Source organism: Semicossyphus pulcher, unplaced genomic scaffold (assembly GCF_022749685.1).
Source record: "Semicossyphus pulcher isolate SPU_LCO1_2020_fin unplaced genomic scaffold, fSemPul1.0.p SCAF_16, whole genome shotgun sequence".
Classification (NCBI taxonomy): Eukaryota; Metazoa; Chordata; class Actinopteri; order Labriformes; family Labridae; genus Semicossyphus; species Semicossyphus pulcher.
The window spans coordinates 16286792-16311574 of record NW_027211670.1 but is presented as its reverse complement, the minus strand read 5'-3'; the positions used below and the strand labels follow the sequence as shown (position 1 = coordinate 16311574).

General features: G+C 44.4%; 1 protein-coding gene across 4 annotated transcripts in view; it reads left to right on the top strand.

Annotated features, from left to right (window-relative positions):
- The window catches only part of vti1a (vesicle transport through interaction with t-SNAREs 1A), a 138406-nt gene extending 119187 nt beyond the window's left edge, over window positions 1–19219 (top strand). For 2 of the 4 annotated variants that reach the window (XM_069664456.1, XM_069664455.1), the window contains one exon: window positions 17730–19219. In XM_069664456.1, the coding sequence (XP_069520557.1) occupies window positions 17730–17823 (94 nt within the window). In that variant the 3' untranslated portion in view covers window positions 17824–19219. The remainder of the gene's footprint in view (window positions 1–17729) is intronic. The other 2 variants (XM_069664458.1, XM_069664457.1) reach the window with 1 other exon arrangement.
- Window positions 19220–24783: the final 5564 nt, after the last annotated feature.

Here is a 24783-nt window from a genome sequence, read left to right as displayed (position 1 = left end):
AGTAAATTGCCTAACTTTACCACGGACATGTCGATACATCTGTATTTTGGTATTTTTGTCCACTCATTAACTCAGGTTTTTCCTTGAAGTTTCCACTCTGTGTTTCATTAGCAATCATCATTAGCATAGTTGCCAAAATACAGGAAGAGTTTGGAAGGTGGATATTGGTGTCAATGGGTGTGAACAGAATTAAATTAAACCTGTGGTCACTGCACTGAGTAGAAGATGCAGTGAGTAATATGATTTAACCGCCCAGTTTCATTCAGTAAATGTTTTCTTTCAGATTTATTTAGTAAGAGGAATCATTTCGTTATATAACCGATTGTTGCTTCCACCTCGGACTACCTGTGTAGTTCACAGGAGAATGTTGTCAGAACCCGTGGAAGTGGGTGTTAAGGAGATGAAATGTTTCTGAAAGTGCCCGTGTGCATAAGGTTTAAGTGAATAAACAGATAAATAACCACCGGGCGCTTGTAGAACGAGTCCCTCTGGCCGTGCGCCAGACAGGTAATTCCTCCGGCATAGTTTTGGAAGGGCCACAGCAAGCAGAGCCTGCCCCAGCAGTCAGACTGTCTGCACATTTCTGCCGCTGATGGCATACCAGGGGCGCCATTTTCCTCTCTGAGACAGACAAGCCGGAGGATCTGATTGGCCTTCCGCCAAAGCGCACTCACAAAGGCTCCTTTGACAGCAGGTCAGTCGGTTAACCAAGCAGTAGGCAGAGGGAGAGAGGGATAAGCCAGGAAAAAAAAAACTCTTCCTCACCTCTTCACCCTGAAGTTCCATTAAAGGGCTCTTCACACTGAAAAAGATGCACCTTCCTGTTTGTGTTAAAAAAAGACGCTTTCAGGTGTTTGTTTTGTAGGAAACCAGGTACATTTGGACGACTTTGTGCTTGCAATACATCTGCAAAGACAAATGCGAACGTTTGCTTTGAATTCTTGAATAAATATGCCTTTTTTTTTGGTGTTAGACGTTGGTGTGTTTGTATATTTGGAAGAAATAGTTTTACTATTTGCTCACTAAACTTGCTACAATCTAACACATTAATACCAAGCCTGCATTTCCCCCCCAAGATAAATACACGCTCAACCATTAGCTCATCCTTGTTATGGCGCTGATGGAGCCTCACATCTTATATTTTCATCATAAAGCTGCGTTGGAGCTGACACGGTAGCGTTAAATAGCTGCTGATGTTCTCCTGTGTACTCGCTCGCTCATTATCTCTCCGGTCCAGGCCTTGCTTCCGTGCTTTCTCCTGCCGCCCATCTCCTCCCCTGTGTACCAGCCGCTTTGCATACGACTGATGTTTAAATGCTGCATTGTTAACTGACGTGGGGTAGCCCTTTGCTGACCCGGGAGGTATTTGCTCGTTTGATCATGGGGCAGCAGTTTTAATGTATCGAAGCAGCGCCGCTCCGTAAAGCCCCCAGTATAAGTGGAGATGGAGGGCGAAAAAGGCAGGACGAGGGATCCATCGGTTGGTTGGCGGCCTGACAGCACAGAAGGAAGGTGATTATTAGAATATCTGTTGGTCAGCAAGGCCAGAGGGGACGCTGCTGACCCTGCACTTCCACTTATGCTGTGATGGTGGGTGTTGGTATTCCAGGGGGTGATGCGAGGGTTGTGGCAAAGACAGAGAACAGGGCTCCATTGATGAGCCATTTGCAATATTTCCATCAGTGTGTTATTTTTTTTTTTTAGTGTTTGAATATTTGCATGAAAGTATGAGCGTCTGTTCCAGTCCTTGTTCTGCCGTTTTTCTTTTTTTTTATTGTTTGTCTCCTGCTCTCTGATTTGCATCCTCTAAATCGGACCTCTCACCACCGCTAGAAGCCTCAAGGGCTTATTCTTTTTTATTCCCCGCGAAAGTTTTGTTCATTTTCTTCTCATAAAGTTCCAGCAATCGCCTTTTATATCGAGCCATCGGTTCAATCGTGCAGGAAAAGTTCACGGCCTTACCTTGTCGCAAAGCCTGGAAGAAGGTAACGGAAAGACCCGGTGTCATTGAAAAGCACCTTGCCTTTATATCTGTCTCACCGGGCACGAGGATCCCACCTCACCTGCTGCGAGCGCAACACAAAGAAGTGTTGAGAAAGAGCGGAAAAACAATGACACAAACAGTGTACAAGTTTGTGTTTACACCTTGGGACCGGTGTATCAAGACCCTGCTTGCGCTGAATCCAACCTCTCAAAAGAAAATATCGAACACCGGTGCACCCTTCGAGCCTTTTCCTTACCCTTCTTTGCCCTTTTTCTCTTTCTCCTTTTCTCTTTGGTTTCGCTTCTTGTGGGAAGTCTCTTAGCGCGGCAGTGACCAGAGATACCAGAAGGAAGAAAAAAAGCAGTGAGAAAAACCCACTACGCTCGACTTTAATTTTTAATGGGGCGGTTCCCCCGTGAATTTCCCATAGCATTCCATAGTTGGCTTGTGATGTGCGGAACGTAGGGCTGCGGATGGAGATGATTCGAGGGACTTGATAGACAGCTCGGGGTCTCGTGAGGACCACTGCGACCAGGTAGATCTGATCCATCACAAACAAAAAATACACGCTTCTGTTTTTGTTTGCAAATGTCTCAAAATCAGAAGGAATCCCTCGTCTTTTGACGCTCACAACTCTCAGCATGTCGCGTCATTAATCATCTACGTCTTTGAACCTTCGGCCTCTAAATTCCCTCCTGAATAATCACAGATTCCCTCCTTCCGCATCCGCGTTAAGCACCGCGGCTCCTCTCGAGATCTCGCAACTGGATGCTGCAAATATGGATTGGCTCCTGCATTTCCAAAAGTCCCAAAGCAGCCCGGATGCCCCTTGACTTTTTGAACCGCGGTTCACAGGGAAAGCAGAGGTGAAGCAGCAATCTGCATCTCTCCTGGTGCCTCACGCCCACACGGCTGCTGAGAGAGAGAGAGAGAGAGAGAGAAGGAGAGCGGGAGAGGACGCCACATGAGTTTACCTCCAGCGATGGAAGGAAAATAAATGAATTAAAGGAGGATTCTCTGTTAGCTGTCATCGTTTTCGGTTTCCCCCTTTCTTTACTGTTTTTTTGCTTCCTTTTTTCCCCCTCTCTTGTTTTTGACCCCGCATGGCTGCAGGCCCTGATTAGCTCGCCTTCAGAGCCCAGAGTCTATTGATCGGGCCTCTAGAGTACTAAGCAAATGTAGCTGGAGCAACAAGTCAATAACTCTGTTACTGCAACAATCACCCGTCACACTGGTGGCTTCCCCCCCACACAGGGCGAGCGGTTATTCTTCATGGGTTTAGAAAGGGAGACAGATGTAGCGGTGGGGCTGGCGATCATGAGCAAATCAGTGTCACTCAAACGTCTCTTTCTATCTCTGTGTCTTATTCCTGTCTTAACATTATTTAACTACTGATTTATCCTTGTAAAAGACTGTTGCTTCTCTTGATTCCGAACTCCCCTTTCTCATCTCTCCCTTCCTCTCTCTCCTCTCTCAGCTTAGACACAGGGACTAGGGAAGCTAGTCTGCAAATTTAATGGACCAGCATGGATTATTTAGACTGACTAAAGCCTCCCTTGTAGTGTCAAATGGGGGGGGTTGTGGGATGACATTATACCCCTACATTCTCTCTCCTCCTCTTCCTCTCTCTGCTCAGCTTACCTGCTGCACAAACTGCACCTGCGTGTCCAAACAAGGCGGACCTGATGGTTCACATAATCCTTAATTGTTCGGTGTTATTTCACACCGCACTGCCAGACGCGCTCCTGCAGATTTCACACATTTACGGTTCGTACACACACATGTGGAAAGGCGCCCTTACGCAATCTTTTACACACACACGCATGTGCGCTCTGACACCGTGACCTTTGGCTGGCTTTAGTTGTTTCAGAGCTGCAGGACAGAGCGAGGGGAAAGGGTGGCCTGGAGGTCACGAGGTCAAGTTTAAGAAATGGTTTCTTTTCTTGCTTACCTGTGGCATGAAACCCGAGCTTGGATAGTCTGAACACTGACATGCAACCTTGACCTTTAACCCTTGGATACAGACAGAAGAAGCAGTACTTAGTTTTCTTTGCTGGTGGACTTCCTGCTGTCTTAAATACTGGATCTTTGGAAGATGGAAATGGATTGAACAAATCTTTTCACTTGTTTTGTACAGCTCTTGCTGCCATTATCGCTAATGGCAAAACCCAACTATAACCTATAACAATTACTCCAGTCTAGGGCTGCACGATATATCGTCTAACAATCGCAATTGCGATGTGCGCATGTGCAAAAGTCACATCGCAGGAAGTGCGATAGTGAAGCAAATTGAGCAACATACGTCAAGCTGCTACTCTTTTGTAGCTTGGTGCAAAACGAAAACTCGCCAGTTTCTTGTTTTCAGTGACTTATCCACAGGAAAAGTCCGTCTGTCTGTCACATTAGTGCAGCTCTTCATCAGAGCACATCAGAGAACTGACCGCTGAGCTGCAGAGTCTGTTCGTCACCTGCCTGTAAACTGTAAACAAGCACGACAACTCACGTCTCCTGCTTCTTCTTCTCTGCTACTTTCTTAGCGGCTTTTAGACCCTCGTGGTGACTTATTTTCTTAAAAGTGACTAGCGACAAATTTAGCGACATTTTCACACCAGTGAAATCTCTCATATTGTAATTCATTCCTATGTATGCTGCTCAGAGTAATCGCAGTTCCCAGCTCCCCTGCTAACAGCTCCGAGTTGCTCTCGCAGCAGCACTGGGGCAGCGGGCAGCATGTGCTCACAACCACTAATGCAAATGAGTATGCGATGATGTCACCATTATGCTACTTTAGGAGCTAATGCTAGCTAGTTTTATTGGAAAACAGTTGGCAACACTGATTCCTGTTAACAGCAGCACCTCGTCCCGGGGCTGGTTAATGCTGTGGTTACATAAAGGGACAGTTCATGGAGCGGACGTGCCGCGGAGTGTTTGCCTACCACTAGCGGCTACACCTGCAGCACACACACACCGCTGATCACGCTGATTAAACATGCATTTGAACATCGCTGGAAATGTTTGATGACATACCGTATAAGTAACGCTCCTTCAGCCCACAAGTCTGTTTGTATCTAGTTTATAAAGAACGTGTTGCTCCATGTGAACTCGCTCTACTTTTTATACGTGTGTCAGAGTCTGAACCGCTATGAAAAAGAACATCTTAAAAGGCATTTATGTCTTTTAAAGTCACTTTGATTTTATGTTGGCTGCTAACCTGACTCTTGTGGAAAGCAGAGATGCACTCTGTCCAGAAAGCCGACCAACATGAACAAACTTTAACATGGAAAGTAGCTCTTGCATAAAGGAAAGTATCACACACTTTAACTCACATGTATAGGAGTGTTTGCAGGCGAACACATGCTTGTGACTCGGCCAGAGCGAGCTCTTTGTACATTTGTATAAGAAGTGGGTCAGCTTGTGTGGGTGTGTGTGTGCGTGTGTGTGTGTGTGCTTGTATGTTCTGTGCGTGGATGTGTTTGTGTGCATGCTGGTGGGCAATGTTGCAACATCATCCGTATCTGGAGACACACACACAGGATGCAGAACCTTAAAACCACACGGGACTTGAAGCAAATATTTGGAGAGTCGGTTTAAAATGGCAAACAAACAGCGCGCGGAGGAGCTTCCTCACCAGTTAATAAGAAGGACTCAGACATAAACACTAATATCCTCGTCGCGTCTTTGTCGCTGACTCCTAAACAGACGTCGTTTTAGGGCCCGGAGAGTTTAAAGCATCGATCTGATGAATGGTTTTGTTTGGAGTTTGAGGCACCACACGGAATGAAGCTGCGGGAACGAGAGCTTTAAATCCAACTTTTTGCAAGTCCAAGTGTTTCATTCCTAAGTCTAAAAAGTCAGGTCAAATTTCACAACACTAGATTTGGTGTTCGGTGTCAGGCTGTGGTTGTATTCTTCTCTGCTTCCCTGACACGAACCCTAACAGAAACACATCTTTCCTTAAAGTACCAACAATAAAAAACACACTTTGAAAAGTTGGGTTAAGAAAAATCTGTGCAGTAATTAGATTAAGAAGCACTGTGTGAAGCCTAAGCAGCCTCTTTCCTCCCTATCTCTGTCACTATATTATACCGGCAACAAAGCATGCACACGCCTTTAACCATCGCCTCAGGTGTCTCGTGCTCCCTGAGCATCCCGGCTCCACTCTTCATTTCTCTTCCTCGTTCCCTTTTCTTTCTTTAAAACTAAAAAAAAAAGTAGCGCACACATGATTTATGCGCTTTAATGAGATTTCAATCCTGAACAAACAATAAAAATTTATGGACGTGATCGTTTTGGAGGCCTACAGCTCTAATGGATAATGTTACGCCCTTTTTCAGCGGGGCCAGTAATCGGATCTGCAGCTGGCCCCTGGCCCTCGCGGAGTATGTACAAGGGGGATTCTGTGTTTTGGGAAATCTTAGGAGAAAGGAGGAATGGGGAGGAATGTCATGATATCAGGGTGTAGGAATATTGCACGTAGGTTTTTTGTAATACAAAAGAAAGTTGGAGTTGAATCCAAAGGGTGTCAGTCATGTTTTTATTTCATCCTTTTAGATTCTTCACTTTTAAGAAGTGAGCAAAGCGGCAACAAAGCAACACAAGTGATGTTTCTGTTTTTTCTTTCCATCCCAGGGAACCTTGACAGTGACCGTAACTGAGTTTCAAAGAGAAATGCACACCACAAAAGTTTCACTCACGTAACCAAATCCTTCTCCTTTTGTGTGTTGATTAAATATCTATTTAGATATCATAACAATTGTTGGAACTACATATTATCTATTATTACACGGCTGTGTTAAATACTTGATTCTGATATTATTTAAGGCATCCCGAGGTCTATTATTTCTCTATAAAAGACTGTTGCTATAAAGAACAGACTGTTGCTAGGGATGCGGCTCTAATCACACAATCCGGAGGACTAACTGTAATCATAACAATCCGCCAAAAGAAGTCCAGTATGTTTGACGTCAGTCTGTTTACAGAGGGAAAAAATACAGAGACAAAACAGCGGAGAGAAAGCAAGGAAGGTTAAAAGACGCAAAAACTGAAGGCTGCGACAGAGAGAACTACAAAACTTAAAGCTCCTATGAGGAGTTTTTCACTGGTGATGAAACAGACTGAAATTAATTCTGATGACTCTATATGAGCTACAAAAGCGAACCAGACCATCAGAGACAAGATTGATTATTTCTATATAGTTATTTTAATGCCTGAAACTGCTGGCGGGGGGGTAGGTGTCAGACGAAGCAATTAATTGCACGCTGCCTTTGTTTACATTTTCCAGGGCAAACATATTTAAAGTGAGTGATACACGTGACTGTTAAAGAAAGCAGGATGAAATTTTTTTGTTTAAAACAACACTTAAGCATGTACAGGACAAAATCATCAAAGAGATAAGAGGTACAGCTTCGTCCACAGGGGGCGCCAAAATCAACACAAACTGAAAGTTCCTCACAGGAGCTTTAAGACGGCACATGAAGTAAACATTAAACAGAACACAGTACAGTTAACGGTGGTGTTTGAAGACTGTGAATGGTAAAGAAAATATCAACAGACTCTGATTTCTTCAGACCTGTTCCCCGTGTCATACTTAAGCTTAGCTTTTAAGAAGGCTAGAGGGTTAACCGTTGGTATGGAGGCAGCTCTCACTGTGAGTGTAATTTTTAAACGGGAAATGGAAAGATAATCACTTTTAAATTAATAACATTATTTCTAAATCAATATTTTGTGTCAAATAATTGATTTTGTAAGTAAATAGCTGTGTAATAGGCAGGGTAGTGTTTAGTGAGCAGGTTGTTATCGCGGAGGAGAAAAGATAAATGCTCAAGATACATTATCCCTTACATGCAGAATACCTGTAGCAATACAGCATTATTGGCCATTTGTTCCTTGTTAAATTATTAAACACAGTTAAGATCAACAAGTTTAACTCTAAGCATAAATAAACTCCACTAGATATAATTAAATGTTTTTCCATTGAAAGATCCTATGCATAACAACCTAAGGTATTACATCTAAACGGGACATAATGTAATTACAGAAGCCTTGAATAAGGTTGTGTTCGTTGTGCTACATTGACAGCTCTAAATATGGACTATTGTGACGCTCCCGTAGACTATAAACAATCTCCTGCTATAGTGAGAGCATTAGAAACCGGATATTGTAAATAAAAAGTAGAAAAAGGTGAGTCAAAATAGGTAAAATCACTCAACAGAATAAGGGGTACGAACGTCCGAGCAACAGAGCAAAAAGAGAACACAAAGAAGGATAGAGAGGGATGGGGTAGACGGAGGAGGGCTCAGGCAGCTAACCAGGCAGACTCAGAAAGCCACCTGTACATCACAACAGCGCGAGGAGAAGCTGCAGCAGCTACCTGGAAATCGCTTCCGGCAAAAAAAAAAGTTCGTAAAAATTCCAGACACAGTTGCAATGTATTCTCCTCCTCTTCCTCCTTCACCCACTCTGCCTATTTTCCATTTCCCTCTCCATCTCCTCGTCTCTCTCTCTCCATTTTTTTATGTCTCACACACTCTCTCCTCCCACGCTGTATTTTCCTCCTACTTTCTCCCTCTCTCTTCCTCCTTCTTGGAGTCTTCTTCAGCCCTCCCTCCCTCTCTCTCTCTCTCCCTCCTTGCAACACTTTTCAGGGAGAGAGATCTGGGTCCCAGTCTCGGCTGCTGCAGCTGCTGGCCGGGGTTGTTAGCCGCCAAATAAAAAATGGATGAACCTGTAGAGCCCCGGTGCTGTTCTCCTGTATCACGCTGGTAGAAAGAGAGGGAGTAAAGTGGGAGCGAGAGAGAGAGAGAGAATAAGGCCGACATGAAATACCCTGTTCAGACCACGTCCTCAAAATAAAACCCTGTTCATCTTTCATGTCAGTTTTTCTCAGTTGTGAAAAAATAATTTTATCAATAAAGGTCAAACAAAGGTCTGCGACTTTTTAGGGATCGATAATCCCAACAAAAAAATATCAAAGAAGAAGTTTCATTTTTCTGTTGGGGGATTGTGAAAACAACAGAATTGTGCCGTTTATATGTGAGAATGTACGGGACTTTATATTTCAGTCGTATCACAGTAAAAGGAGAACAGATTTAAAGCCCCTGTTACCAGACAAGTGTAAGGTTTATTTGCATACATTATTGAAAGGCTTAAATAGAACAATATTCAAAAGTGTGTACTAAAAGCTACAAAGTTGATCTTGTTATCAATAAGAGAACTGACATAAAGTACATTTTAAATAACAGATTTCCCTAAGCAGAAATGTACAAACTTTAATTGTCCCATATTTTCAAATATGAGAATTTGCTGCTTTTCTCTCTGTTGTACTGAACATCTTTAGATTTCATCGGATAAAAATAAGACATTTCATCCTCCCTAGTAGTTGTAGTAAATGTGACACTAAAAGTGTTCTAAAAGCTGCAAAATTAATCTTGTAATCAGTAAGAGAACTGACAAAAACAAATGTAGTGTTTTCCCAAACAAAAAATGTACTTAACATCTTTAGATTGTGGCCGTTCATCGGACAAAAACAACACAACTCAGCTGTAGTTGTAGGAAATACTGATGCCATCTTCTGCATTTTTTGTGTTGCTCTTGTAATACACATCAGCAGATGTATCAATAATGAAAATATTTTGTTGTTGCAGCCTCAATTTTTTCATAAATTCAAATATAAGCCTGTTTTACTGCAGTATTTTTACACTTCAAACCTTTTTACACGATAAAGACATCAATAACAGAGAATTACAGTAGTTCTTTCAGTCTGTCAATCATATTTTTGGATTGATAGAAGCTTCCAGTCTTTTTTGTTTCTCCCTCGTAAGTTGAGATTTTTTTTATTTTAAAGTTTTTGCAAATTAGAAAACGTGAATATAAATATAATACTATTTTGCATCAGTGGACTTGTATATATATATTTAAGCAATTTCACACCTGAGGTCATGCTGTTATACTGATTATCAACACCGCAGTGCTGATATTCAGTATAACAGCACAACCTCGAGTGTGATATTGCTTGTGTCTACAGGTTACCACAGATCAGCTGTTTTTCACATGTACATTAATCTGTGTTTTAATCTATCATCAACCAGTGAAATAAGAGTCTGCTGTGTGATTCAGAGGTACCAGCTTGATCAATGTAGACATACACGGTCCGGTTGAAGCGGAGTGATACACAGAGTGAGAGGTCTCAGTGACGTTATTCTCTATATCAGCACTCATGGAATGCCTCTTATCCAATAAGATTACTTTGTCCCAACTAACTGTTGTATAATGTGATATAATTGCACATGTTTACAAACAGACTATGTTTACCCAACAATGTGTGTGTGAGTGTTGTGTGTTCTTAACTATTGTTGTCCTTCGGGGACCTTCCTGATGTCGGGGCCTTTTTTGAATAATTACAGTTAACAGATTTCAATTAAAGACCCACTGCAGCTGTTTGTGTGAGCATGTGTGTGTTGCAGAAATCATCACTTATCTTGAACACCCCCTTGGGGACAATAGGCGGAACATGCGTGGCGGGATCAGATCCCTCCAACAAACAGGTCAAGTCATTATCTCTGCAGAGCGACACGAGCCCGGTCGGATTGTTCTGGAACGCTCTGCCTCGTTTTCAGTCGCCTGTGTTCACTCAAACTGGAGCGATCGCAAAAACCCCGTCTGCTCCTTTTGTTTTGTGTGTGAAATGTGTGTGTGTGTGTGCGCCTACAATGAAACATATATTTGTATTAGTTTGTGATAACAAGTCGATGCATTAGTTAGGAGTTACCCCTCACAGCGTTCCTCCTCCATGTCCATCACTCAAACCATTTGTGAACACATTGATCCTTCCCCCCCTCCTCCCTCCCTTTCTCCCCTCTCTCCCCCCCACCTCCCCCTCTCCCGTGCTGTATATTCCCAGGGTTTGGAGGGAGGAGAGTCAGAATGGCTCAGACAGCCATTGATTTTTATTTTATTGGTCTACTAGTGGAAAGAGGAGGGATCGGGGAGGGCCTGAGAGATGCAACTCTGCAGCTAAGTTTGCTCCTAGTTCAGACAATGTGTGTTTATATGTGTGTGTGCGCGCATGTGTGTGTGTTTTAAGGTGGGTTGTACCTATCTGCTTATGTCTGTCTGACTGAGACTGTTTTTGTTTTGGGTCGGGGTGGGGGGGGTGTTATGTGTCTGTCTGAGAAGAGTGTGTGTCTATATGTGTGTGTGTGTTCATGTCCAGCCACCTTCAGCCATCAAAAGCTGTGTGTGTGTGTGTGTGTGTATCTGTGTGCCCACCCTTGTGTGTGTGTGTGTCACTGAAGGGACTAGGGAATCTGGGGCGCTGATGGAGCTGGCACGAGGGACCTGCATGGACCCCAACGCGCACACACACACACACATGCAGAAACACACACACACACACACACACACACAGCTGAGGTGTATCCCGGTGCTCATTAGAGCTGGTAATAAGGCTGTGCTGCTGGAAGAGGATGGGAAAAAAAAAACAGGGGGAAGGAAAAGAGGGAGGGAGGAAGAGGCTGGGAAGGGAGAGAGAGAAGAAAAAAAACGGGAGATTTTAAATTTTAATAACACTGGTACGATTTTGTAAATCTTTCCTGACAGAAAAGTCCTCATTATTTTCATCTGTCTCCGAGGAGCCTCTCCTCCAGCTCTGCCTCCCCGGGTAAACGGACTTCTCTCTCTCTCCCTTCCTTTCTCTCTCTTTCTTTCTCTCCTCTTCCTCTCTGTTTCTCTCCATTTCTCTGCCTCTGTTTTGGTTTTGTTTTTCACTCGCAGCTGCTTTTTTTTTTTGTGTGTGTGTCCATTTCCGTCCTTCCCCTCTGTCTTACATTACTGCTGAATATCTGTGTATTTCCGTAAGTAAGTAAGGCGCGAGCTGACTGGCTGTCCCCGATGAAGGAACAGCGTAAGCCAATAGAACAGCCAGTAATACGCGCTGTTATTGGCTGGCGTCTCCATTACAAAAACAGTTGGTCCGACTACATTTGAGTGTTTGTTTGTTTTTCGGATTTAGAGGGGGCGTCAGCGAGGGAGACTTGGGTATCACAGCATCATAGTGGGGCGCAGAGTTAAACCAAACCTTCCCAGACTGAGTGTGTTTGAGTGCAGGAGTGTGTATGTGGGTCAGCATTCGTCTGCACTCTTGTACGTGCCCTGTGTGCACCACTCACACATTCCCTAAATCTTCCCCTCCTCTTTCTGTCTCTCACACACACACCTCACCCCCCTCACCTCTTATGTCAAGTGTCAAAGCTGGAGGATGGATCCGGTTTGATAAGTTCTGTTCTGTCTGGCCACGTGTCAGGACGGGATCAACCGTACGGCAGAGGAAAACCATGTTCTTCACTCTCATACCTCCCAATTTTGGGGGATTTATTTCTTTTTTGGCGGGGTTTGTGTTTTTGTAGTGCGAGTTTTACTTTAGCTGCTTGTGTTGCCTGAAGAATTCAAATGGAAACTGAACCGTCTCTAAGAGCTGATTTGACTGCTGAGCTCATAGAAAAGAGTGCACTGGATAGAGAGTATAAATCTGTAGATTTAATCTACACTTTATTAGAGGATTATGAGAATGATCTGTCGCCTGGGATTTGTTTCCATTTTTAGAGACACCAGCTAAAAGATTATATGAATAATGGGCGAAATAACTTTTACACAAACTACCGTAAAATTTGGTGTAGAAGACGCACTTTCAATACTTTTTTTTTCATCTATAAAGTGGGCTGCGTCCCATATACGGGCGCAACCAATATACTAGTATAAAATGCAGAGAGATGTATTTTATTGTGTTACTGTAGACGATGGTGTGATAATCTAGCTAAAGCTTCGTCACCGACATGCGTAGTCATGATCGCTAGTGCAGCCGCCACCCTCACAACAACCAACTTTACCGTAGGCTGAGCTCAACTACCGCACCGCTAGCTAGCAGGATTGCAAACTCGACACGGCGAAATCAGATGATAGGCTGTAATTTGTGTTTTAAATAAAAATACATTGAAATAGAGTTGAAATAACTTCTATACACGTTTTTATTAAAGACCCCCTCCAGTGAATCAAGTGTTTAACCTTGTAAACATCTCCATGTGGTGTTCTTCATGTGCTACAAGACCTATCAGGGACAACATCAGCAGTCATCTCCACGGCTGGGCCTGTCTGCTTTTAAACTGCAGTGTACCAAGGACAGGCTGAACAACACGTTTTCAGATTGGCAGGTTTGAGACGTCACAAACCTAAGGAGCCAATCCCGTTAATGGACGGGGTGACACTATGCGTATCATTATGTGTAACCTATGGCAACCACTTTGGCGATGCGCAAGCCAGCTGTAACCATCATCGTCATTTTTGCTAACTCACAACTGACTGCTAACGTTGCTACTACTAATTACTACATTTTAAGCTAGCTAACTTTCAACAAGTTGCTACTAAACGACGGCAGAGACGTGTTTTGTTTTCGCGACGGAGGGGGCGGTTGGAAATTTGCATAGTGGGCGGGGCCTATGCAGATTTTTAATCAGGGAGAAAGAGGAGACGCCTTGGGAGAATTTTTACAAGGTAATTAAACATATTTTGCAGAAAAAACATATCAGACACAATTTATTATTTCAAGCAGAGCATTTTATCGGTCTTAAAACATGACTGGAGCTGCTCTTTAATAGCATAACTATTGCACTTTAATGCTTATAATAGCCAAATATCACCTGGAGCAGTTTGAGGATCTGGTGTTGCCGCTGTAAAACCTAGCATCAGGATTAGCATTAGCATAGCTAGAAAACTTTTTTACCCTCTGTGTCTGATATTCTCGAGCGATTTATATTCCAGATTTTACGGTATATATTCGTATCACGTTGTGTGAATCTAAAAGAAAAGTGTAATTTCCTGCCGGGCTTTAATGTAACACTAGTACTGCCTTTCCAGCCTCTTCACCTCTGCGGGTGCTTAAAGGAGAGTGATGACATTAATATCCTCAGTCCTCATCTGTCACAGGAAAACTCATCGGCTTTTTAAAGTGTCACACACACTGTTTTACAGATGGATTTCAACGCTACACAAGTAAATTATGACTGTAACTCCTCCCAGTCTGTCTGGCTCGATCTTAACGTAACGGTGTGTGTGTGTGTGTGCAGGTCGTTGGGCCAAAGGTGACCCTTGATTCACAACCTTCACAAGATCGAGTGAATTTTTGGCAGCGCAAGAAAAGAGATGTGTGAGGTTACGAGTTCTGGTTTGGCCCCGACATGTTGTTGCTCGCGCTGGAGCTAAAAAAGTGAAAGGATTGAATTCAACCTTAATTTTATTTCTGCCTCAGCTGCTGAAAGTTTTTCTCTGGGCAGTGCTAAATTTGTATCAAGCTTCCTTTAAGTGCCACAAATAAGATCAGCTACTTTACATTACACTTCAAGGCGTGTTTTGTTAGATTGGTGCACAGAGAATCAGTTTGGGTCAAAGAAAGAAAATATCCGTCCCCTGAGAAGTAGTTCTTGAATCGCAGCTCTGTCATACTCCTCTCTGCTTTGAACATTTAAGTGTTTGAAGTTCTTCAGCGTTGTTTGCCACCAAATCAGACTCCTTGTAATGAATGCATTTTTTAACAGATTTTAAAGCCCCCTCTCTCTTTTCTTCCCCAGCTCCTCATCCATGAGGCTAAAAGCTAACTTCCTCTTCATTTTCCACCCCCAGGCCTCGAGTCGCCCTCCCTCTCTTTTCCCCCCAACTGCAAAAGTAACAAACAACACAAGGCGATCCGGATTCTCCCAACACTCTCTCTCTCACACACACACACACACAAGCACCTCCTCTGGGTATTTGGCTGGGATAAATAATCATTCTAAATAATGAATGTCAATTAATGGGGGGAGATGTGGCCTTGCTAAGCACGCTCTGATTAGTGTTTCAGTGGGATCCTCTCCCCAGCTGCTCATCCAAACACAAGGATCAGGCTGGCCTATCACAGCATCACTAATACTGCTACCACAACATAGACGTGTCACTATTACACTGCAATTTTATTACAATTTTGTTTATTTTTCTGTTTCATCCTAAAGGCTCAAGCCTCGTAATGTAATGAAAGTATACAAAAATAAACCATTACTGTTACTTGTACAGCGCAAGACATTGTTTACTTCATACAGTACGACGCTGTCATGATAATATATGCATTTATTCAAGGATAAACTGTCTTCTTATAAGGCAGCACTACTTACAAGCAGTAGTTGTAATGAGCTCTCTGGTGTTACCCAGCAAGAGCATTACAGTATGTCAACTGGAAAGTTCCGGAAACGACCAGGGGCGTGTCCAGGGTTTTGGACTGGGGTGGCCCAAGATGGGCACTGACTTATACCGGGGGGGGCCGACACACACATATGTCTTATTTACCATTTACCATTTCTGTCTCAACTAATCATATATACTTTTACTGCTAACATTAATGTATTTTTTAAGGTATTAAGGTTTTTTTAATTTTTAATTTAAAAAATGACACACAACATAGTGAGACCATACAAATCAAATCTTAGTTCTTTAAGGACTCAAAAAGAAGATGTATCTCCATAAGTAACAAAAAACAAACAGTTATACAAGCAGCAAATAGTAGTAAAAATAACAATTGATAACTAGTTCCACAACTTAACTGAAACTGGAAACACAAACATTCTCCTGCACTCAGTATCGACATACACGTTCTGCTGTATTGTTAATTAAGGGCCTGTGTCCACTAACTGCGTTTTTTTGCGCTGGTAGCACCTATTTTCTATACAAAACCAAAGCAGTTCAGCGTTTTTAGCGCTGAGTGTCCTCAGCGCAAAAATGCCCTCGACATCAGCTGTTTTTTTGTCGCTGCACTCAAAGCACTCTCAGTTGAACTTTTGGAACACCACTGCACTCGTCAATGTCACTTCTCTCTCACTTCAGATGTCAACTAATCCTCTCGTTTTATCGTTTTATTCGTCCGCACACAATTCCTTTCCATTGTTTGTATGTTTTCTTTGTACATTTCAGCGAATAAAAGCAAATATTAAGCATACAGAGCAATTCAAAACAGACTTAACGGGACGCGGAAGTGCCGCCAGACAACTTTCGTAACCTAGCAACAGTAAGCACCGGAGAGAAGCGCTCTGAAATTGAGGTTGTGGGCGCTGCCAGCGCAAGAAACGTTGTTAGTGGACACAGGCCCTCACAGTATTCAGAACAGCTCGCAGAGGTGGAGTGATATCGAGAGTGAAAAGTCCCAGTGATGTTGTACTCTATATCAGCTCTCATGGAATGCCTCTTATCCAAACAGATCAGCAGAACTTACTGTTGTTGAATATGTTACACCTAATTGTCCAAAAGCTACTTGAACCCTTTTGTAACACCGACAATAAGTTGGTTGGAACATAAGTCCCGCCTCTGACTGGGTAGATAGCCAATCAAAGTTTGGGAGTATGAGGTGGCCAATCAGAGTTCGATGTGCCCAGGCCACCCCCTGTATACGCCCCTGGTAAAGACACATCACAAGTTGTAGGAGCTTTCTATACAGTAGTGTTTATAAATATGGTGTTTTGGAGTGTTTATGTGGCTGTAGAGTCCTTTGTGTAAAGTAGTTGTGCAATGTAGACAAAAAAGCCACTTCTTGTCAAAAAAAAAGCCCACAGAGGAAATACAAAGACGTAAGCATAAAAGCACCACTGTGATACATAACAACAGTGCGTGGTGTTATATTTCTGTCGTCCTTTCTTCCATCGCTGTGGGTTTTCAGCTTAAGTGGCAGGTCGAGGCTGCTGCAGGTCCGAGCTGCTGGACTGGAGCTCGACCGGTGCGTCGGGCTCAGACTGCGGCTTTAGAGGGTAGCAGGGTGACTGAGCAGCCAGCCAACACCCCCAACCTCCCCAGTGATAAATGGCCACAGCATGGGCTATTCATCTCCTGCTTAGAGAAGTGGACAGTGCCCCCTCCCCTCCTCGACGTCCCCCCTCCACATGTCAGCAAATGTGATAATTCTCTCATTTGTCAGGGGCAGCGGAGGGTTCGGAGTTTGTGTGTGCGTGTTTGTGTCCGTGCATGCGTAGAAGTACAAACTCTGGAGATTTTTTTTAGGTACACACACAAATTTAGTTCCTCGCACTCTCGATGTGGCCTGCAACTCCTCCTCACACCAGCAACCCACTCCCTCTCTCTCTCTCCCTCTCTCTCCCAGCTGTGTGTTTTTTTTTTGCTTCAAAGCCCCCCTCTTGTCGAGTTTACTTAGGTCACAGTGGGAGAATTTAAATGTGCAAAAGAGTGAGTCGTTTTATGGCAAATTCCATCTGTAATTCAGTGATTTTATTACCTCCAGGAAACTACCGAGCCACTTTTTCCACTTTATTGTGCAAATAAACTTTTAGAGGCTGTGTGTACGTATTTTTTGCATGTCATGCTTGTTTATAAGTGTTATGCTCTGTTTTCTGTGTCCACACGTCAGGAAGACATTTTTGCCGAGGCTACGCGTGTGTGTGTGCATGTCAGAAATAATATTTTAAGACAGGGGCTTTGTACAAAAACTGTGTGTGTGTGTTTATACACTCTCATGGCAGAGATCGTACGCCAGTAAATAGCGTGTACGCAGACCTCATGGTAGCTATTAAACATGATAAGCCTCCACTTGATGGCCGGTCATTTAGTTTGCACATAAACATGTGACTGTTTTACGTGTGTTACTTTTCTGCGCAGACACAATATGACTTCTGTGAACCCCGCCTGATCTCTCTCTCTCTTTCTCTCTCTCTCTCTCTCTCTGCAGGATCATCCAGAATCGAATCCTGGTCTTCATCCTCGGAGCCATCATCCTTCTCACCATCATCCTGGCCATCTATTTCAATCTGCGAGGCCACTGATCTCCCCTCTGCACACATATATCAAGCACACACACACACTCCCCCCTGACACAAATACAAACACACACGCCCGTGATTAATAGCGACAAAAGCGTTGTTCTGCTGTAATTAGAACAAATGGTCCCCATGAATCACTGTTTCCAAAGCCTGACAGGGAGCTTTTTTTTTTCTCCATCTCTTTCTCCTCTACCGTTCTTTCTCTCTTTCTTTACCTTTTTCTCCTTTCCTCTTTCTGTCAGGCTTTCTCTTACATCTCAAGGTACAAGAACAAATGTTTGTATGATAGTTCTCGTGGTGTCGTCCTCTGTGTGGTTGTGCAGCCCATCCTGTCCCCAGGTGAAGAAGGCCTGAGGGACTATTTTTTTGCAACTTAAAGCAGATCCAGATACGTAGACTGTTTGTTTTTCTTGTGATGGAGGTGGGTCAGGTGTTATACAGGATTGCGTGAGCATGCATGAGACGGAGAGGAGTGTTTTGCACATGTATGTTTGAGTGACAGTCATACATTCTGCAGTATATAAGAGCATCTGTAACTAAACGATTCTTCTTCTTTAAGTAGCCCCCTGCACGGCAGAGAGGACAGTGCCTTCAGATGAGAAATGCTGTTCACACTCCTTCTTTAAAAAGCTCAGCAGAGCCCGAAATAGACGAGTGGCGCTGCCTTGAAGAGAAGAAGATGCACGTAGAAAGGTTGAGGTCAGTTCAGTCAATCAAGGTAAAAGTTTCATTTAGAGGAAACTGTTTATTTCAGGAGGAAAGTATGAACAGTTTAAGGTCGTTTGGAGATTGAAAAAAAGTACAAATCTGCTCTTTTAAAATGTTTTATTAGAAAAGGCATCTGACCCCAGCCTTGTATCATACAATGCATTAATACAGTACACACATTGGTAGCCCTCGCACCTCCCAAACTGATTCACACGTCTCCCTCCCATGGACTTTTTAACATTGTTCATAGCTATAGACATGATACTGTATGTACTAACATTTAAACATTATGTATAGTGTTTTTCTTTCAATACCAGTGATTCTGTTACTATTTATTTATAAATGAGTTCCACATTAAAGCTTCTGTGCTAGATCTGTATATTTTAAGACGTTTTCAGAATTCACATTAGCAACATTTTGGTGGTTAGATGAAATGATAAGCTGCGCACCAGGACCAACTGAAACGAGAGGATTTCAAGTTTAGTGTCTTAAAGATGTTTTTTTTCTTCTTCTGTTCTTATAAATGGATCTAACTTGTTTTAGAACTTGTACTTTTTGTTCTATATTTTTCTTGTCAACTTCTGAAGATCGTGCTGCAGCCCTCGTTTTTCTGTGTTTATCTGTACGCCGACTGATGATGTGATACATTTGCAGCTGTTTGAAAAACGTGAGTTTGCTGTTGTTTAATTCTTCAGGGGAAAGCCATTCTTCAGGGTGGGGTGGGGTGGGGGGGTTGCTTGGAAAAATCTAAATTTAAGAGCATATTTGGAGGATTTTCAGAAGTTGGGATACATGAAGGAGCCGCTGTGCGCGACACAAACGCGCACACAGCGGGGTGCAGCGTGCTCGTGTCTCTCGTGGTCGGCGTGGTGGTTTCCCGATGAGGACATTTGCTATTCTGTTTCAGGGCCACGGTCTCCATTTTTCGGATGATGCGGGGGTGTCGACGCGGTGTCCCCACCCCCCCACCCCCCAACACACACCCCCTGCTACCACCACCATTTCACAGGCCCTCACCAGCCGCAGCGCCGCAGTCTGCTTCAAAGCCTCAAATTAATGGCCGACAAAATAGCGCGCCTCTGACCGTCCCATGCGGGGCCGACCCACCAAGACTTATCATTAAAGTGAGGGAATAATGAAAAAAGGAAGGAAGAGGAAGGAAGGAAGTGAACAAGGAAGTGTGGTGGTGGGGGGTGAGATCCCTGGCAGTTTGACAAACCTCATCTGGTAATGACCCTCGGTGATTGTTTTTTCACCCGGCGCTCAGTGTGTGCGTGTCTACCTACGTGCCGATGTGCTCTCTTCTCTTCCTCTCTCTCTCTGTCTCTCTTTCTTTTCCCCCCTCTTGTACCCCCCTTCTCTTTACCTCTCCTGCCACCTTTCCTCCTCCTCCCTATCCTCCCCTCCCTCCCTCCCTCCCAGCCTGTCAGATGAGCGGAGCAGTAGCTAGCGAGCGAGCGGTGGAAGGCAGCGTGGCGGCGGCTTCTATTTGAAGTTGTAATGGTGTCAAAAAGTCAGGGCTGACTGACAGACGTCAGTCCCACAGGGCCTCATTAAAAACAGACCCACTTGACAAGGAAATAATTGAGCGCCGGCGACAACTCGGGGGCCCCTCCGCGTTTTTAGATGTTTTTATTTTCTTTTCATTATTAGCGCCGAGCTATTATGTTCATTAAGAAATGGCATTAAAACAAGTTTTTAAAAGCGGGTAAAGCGAGGGAGGGGCAGAGGGAAGGCAGGATGCATGGAGGTGGGGAGATAACGATTTGTTTAGAGCCCCCGTCCTGTTTTATTATTTAAACAGGAGCACTGTCATGTGATACCTTGGCAGACGTCGGCTATCATCTGCCACTCCTCCCTTTTTTCCCCTCTTTTTCTCCTTTTTACTCATCCCTCACTTTCCCCCCTGCTTTTATCTCCACCTCCTCTGTCCATCTCTCTCTTTCTCTCCACCTGCCCGTCTCTCTCCCGCTCTTCTTCCCTTTCTTTCTCTCCCTCTGAGCGGCGGGTGTTGTCGGAATATGAACTAGATTATTCATCAATGCCCCCCCCCTTCCCCAACGCCCAAGTACCACCCCCCCCCCCCGGTTCGCTGATTTGGTTTTCGACAAGCGTCTCGCCGCAGAAGGCTGAGGATGAAAACTTGTCAAAAATAGGTTATATCTTATTCCAAGGGGCAACAATAGCAGCAGGTACAGACACCTTTTAATATTTAATTTAGACGGGTGTTAACCCTCCTTAAGTGACTGGAGCTGTGTCTTCCATACAGACACCAGGAGAGAAACAGGAGGGGAGGGGGGGCAATTAATTATTTGATGTCTGAAAAGTGATTTTGAAGCTCTCCCTGCCTTCTCCTGAGTCTTTGGGAGTCCCTGTTCATTTTCTACACCAACCACGTCCCCTTCTTTTGCCGTCCTGTGAAAGCTAAACATTTCTACCCGACTCTCGCTTGATACAGTAACAATAACACGAGTGATCACAAAGCGGTTGTTTTCTATTATTTCATCAGCGGGAAGCGGTTTTCCTGAGACGTTATCTTCTACACTGCCATCTTGCGTCAGTCTTACTCGCTGTCTTCCCTCGCGCCCAGCTCAGCAGTTACTCCTGTTCTCCCTGATCTTCTCTAGTAGGTTTAGTGCAAAAAAACATGAAGGTTCTTCAACGTGGAACCTTCTGTGAAGCACTACCACTTACAAAAAGCCCGATGTTTGTCAGCCATTTAAGACGACGAAAGATTGTGACAAGCGTCGTTTGAGCTGTCTGTCCCCCCGGCGAAGGGGCGGGCCTTAAACGGGATAAACAGCCCCAGTGGTGGGATCGCGACGGGAGGGTGGGCGCTTCATCTCCAGGAGTGTCCATGATGTTGCCACCCCCCTACCGCACACACACATATTAAAGGAGGCCCTGCAACAACGGTTTCCCAAGAAAAAAAAAAACCCACAATGGCACTGTTTGAGCACTACAATGACTCTTCTTCTGTTTGATTCCGCACACACAGAAAAGCACACGCGTATGGTGGACGCCCCTCCAATAAGACGACACACACGCTCCAGTGTACGCCCGTTAGAAGAGGAGCCATGTTCTCCGTTTGTACACGCCACCAGTCCTAGCAGAATGGCTTTCTTTCTCTCCTCGGCCCTTTATCTGCCTTTTCTTTCGCCCCCATCAGCGGCGTCGACCGTTTTAATGGTGTTTGTACTCACAAAGAAATGACAATGCCCCCCATTATTTGTGGAAGTCACAGGGGCTGCAGTCATACATACATGGATGCTGGTGTGCATGTGCATGCAGGATGTGTCCCCCTGTAGTGACAGAGCTGGAGTTCTCGGTGTGAAAGGTTACGCTGAATCGTCTGTATGCACAAATATCTGTCCGTGTGACTCGTTCTTCCAGGATCAGCAGGTTATCTTGTCTTTCAGTCGAACCAATCAAACTCCGAGCTGCTCCTAAAACTATAAAGATTTTTGTGATCTGTCGTCAGTGTCTGTTTTTACTGTCTGTCATTAAAGCAGCTCTGAATCTCTGCAACCTAGACGCTGTGTCATAACTTGCATTTCCCTTCTCTGGCAGCTGTTATTGAACAGACACAAAAAAACACCTATGGAGATACGTGACTGGGAACAAGTGAGGACGTTGCAGCTGACATTTTCAAATCCATAGTAGCGCCGTCTGCCTCCCTTTTTGATTTTAAGGGCATGGCTAGCCTTGTGCACAAGACGCTCTAATGCTGTTCGCCATGGAGACAATAGAAACACAAAGAGCCGGGTCAGAGCTAGGCTGAGCCAGGCTAAACCACTCAGCACAACCCCCTCCTCTCTCTCCCCTCCTCGTCTCCCCTCCATCTCCATCTTACCTTCCATCTCTCCCTGTAGAATACTGCCACAGCCTTTGAACTGAAATTAACACTTTACCACTACAAAGACATACAGTTGTAACCAGCAATGTCATTTGCATGATAATGAGGAGTTGGAGAAAATGGAGCTGTTTTATAGCGGCCGAGGTTTGTTGCTTACATTTATTTATTTATGTGCGTGCCCTTTGCCCTTTCAGTTAAAGTCCTCGATGTTGCGTACTGTATAAAAACATTTTAGCCAATTATCAGTCGATCAGATTATATTTATGTAGTGCCTAACCACAACAAAAGGGAAGTCATAAAACTTTCCGTAAAGAGCGGGTCTAGATCAAACTCTCTGTAGGATTATAGAAGAAGATCCCCGAGGGGAAATGTTTGTACTCTGTTAGTACCGACATGCTACACATGCACAAACAAAACCCTATGGACATGCATTAATAGAGAGATGTCCACGTGGATATGCAGTCTAGGGACTTGGTGCCTTGCTCAACAGCGCCCAGGAAAGAAACTAGCACCTCTCCAGCTACCAGCCCCAATTCCATGGTTGGTCCATACCGGGATGGCCACCCTCCAGTTCCCAAGCCAAGTCCCTACATGCTGAGCTACCATCTACCCCAGTTATGTATGGAGACCCGACCATTAACCACCATGAGCAAGCACTTGGCAACAGTGGCAAGGAAACCTCAACCAGAACCAAACTCATTGGTGTACAGCCATGTTCCGCACTTGGATGAGTCGGGAAAGTTGGATAGAGGGAAAGACCGAAGGAGAGAAATGGCTACAGACAGACAAATTTCCTAGGTGTAAAAGTTGAAGCGTTTGATTTGTTTTGGTCAGGTGATGAATGGATTTCTCTGGTATCCAAGCGAAAGTACACCAGCAAATTCATAATTTCGTTTGGTCTAGTTTTACCTGTCCCTGTCTATTTTAAAAGTGGACGATTCATAGAAAGAGACAAATGAGGAGAAAAGTGTGGATGAAGGAGGCCAGGTTAGCCGGAAGACACTCAGTGGCCTGGACGTTCAAAGAGAGGAGGGTTTAGTGGGGCTCGCCCCTGTACAGTAATTTACTTTGCATATGGTGTCTTAGCAGACACGATTCTAAATTTCCAACTGGGAGGCATCAGTGGAGGAATCACTGTCTTCAAAAGACGGCCTGCCAGTCACGCTCCTCCCGTAGCCGGAGATCTGAGCGCGCACTGATAACCCGCGACATCTTTCTGGAAAAACGGGGAGTCGATCAGCTTTGATGGAGCACATCCGCCATGACAGGCTACTGAAGAGCTCGCTAATCAACTGGGGAGGGGAGAAGGGTGGAGGGGGGGGGGGGGGAGGTATCGCTTAGCATGACAGCACAGAGAAGAGTGGGGGATGGATGGACGGACAGATGGATGGATGGATGGAGAAGGTGTGTACGAGTTCACTGGGAAGCAACCTTAACTCCTAGACGTGCAGGTGGATGGAAGACAGGAATGCGTGTTTGCATTGTCTGGTTAAAAAAAAGGGGGTAATACCCCCTCCTGTACCCCAAGCAGTCTGTTACCTACTCCCCCCCTCTACGAAGCCTCCGCCTCAGATGGTTGGTGGCAATTAAATATTCATGAGAGGGCATCCAATCCCAGAGCTCGTCGGACAGTTTTCTCCGCATAGGCCAGGAAGTGGAATTGGATTCTTATGAGGGGGCCTGTTTCAGGCTGGTGCGTGGGGTCAATTGAATCATGAGTCCAAAGGTTACAGAACCTGTATGATGTCTTCCCTCCGCCTCTCGGGAAACAGTGACGCACTGGCGATGCATGGCACATGAAAGAATTCTGGTTCGTCCTTATCCATTGTCTCACTGAAACATGGATGTTCAAGTTACTTTGTCAGACTCTTTGACTAGTTTAGAAGTTGGAACAAGCTCGGCACAGTCCAATTTATGCACAAAATTTGTTCAAGCTCCAAATTATGAATCAAATATCCTGAAACACCTCCACAAATCCTCTTCTCCACACATACAGCCTTGCGAACACAAAAAGCAGGCTTACTGTACACACACTCACTCACTTAGGCTTACACACACACACACACACACACACTTCTCTATTGAGACATATGGATGTGGCAACAAAATGCACAACTTTTTGTTCATCTCAAGGACTTGTGAGGGCCCCAGTGAACTGAGAGGCCATATTGATTTTCCCTCTTTTCATGCTGTGACTCTGGGATTACCCATTTTCTCATTCATTTTTAAAGACAACTCGTGAGATTCTTCCTTCCCCTTTTCTCTCTGTTTTTTCCTTTTTCGTTCACCCCCCCCTCCAGCACACACACATGTACTACACACACACACACACACAACTCCCCCCACACACCAGCGTAGCAGTTGTACCCACTCCTTCTCTAAAGCCAAGTCCCTCCTTG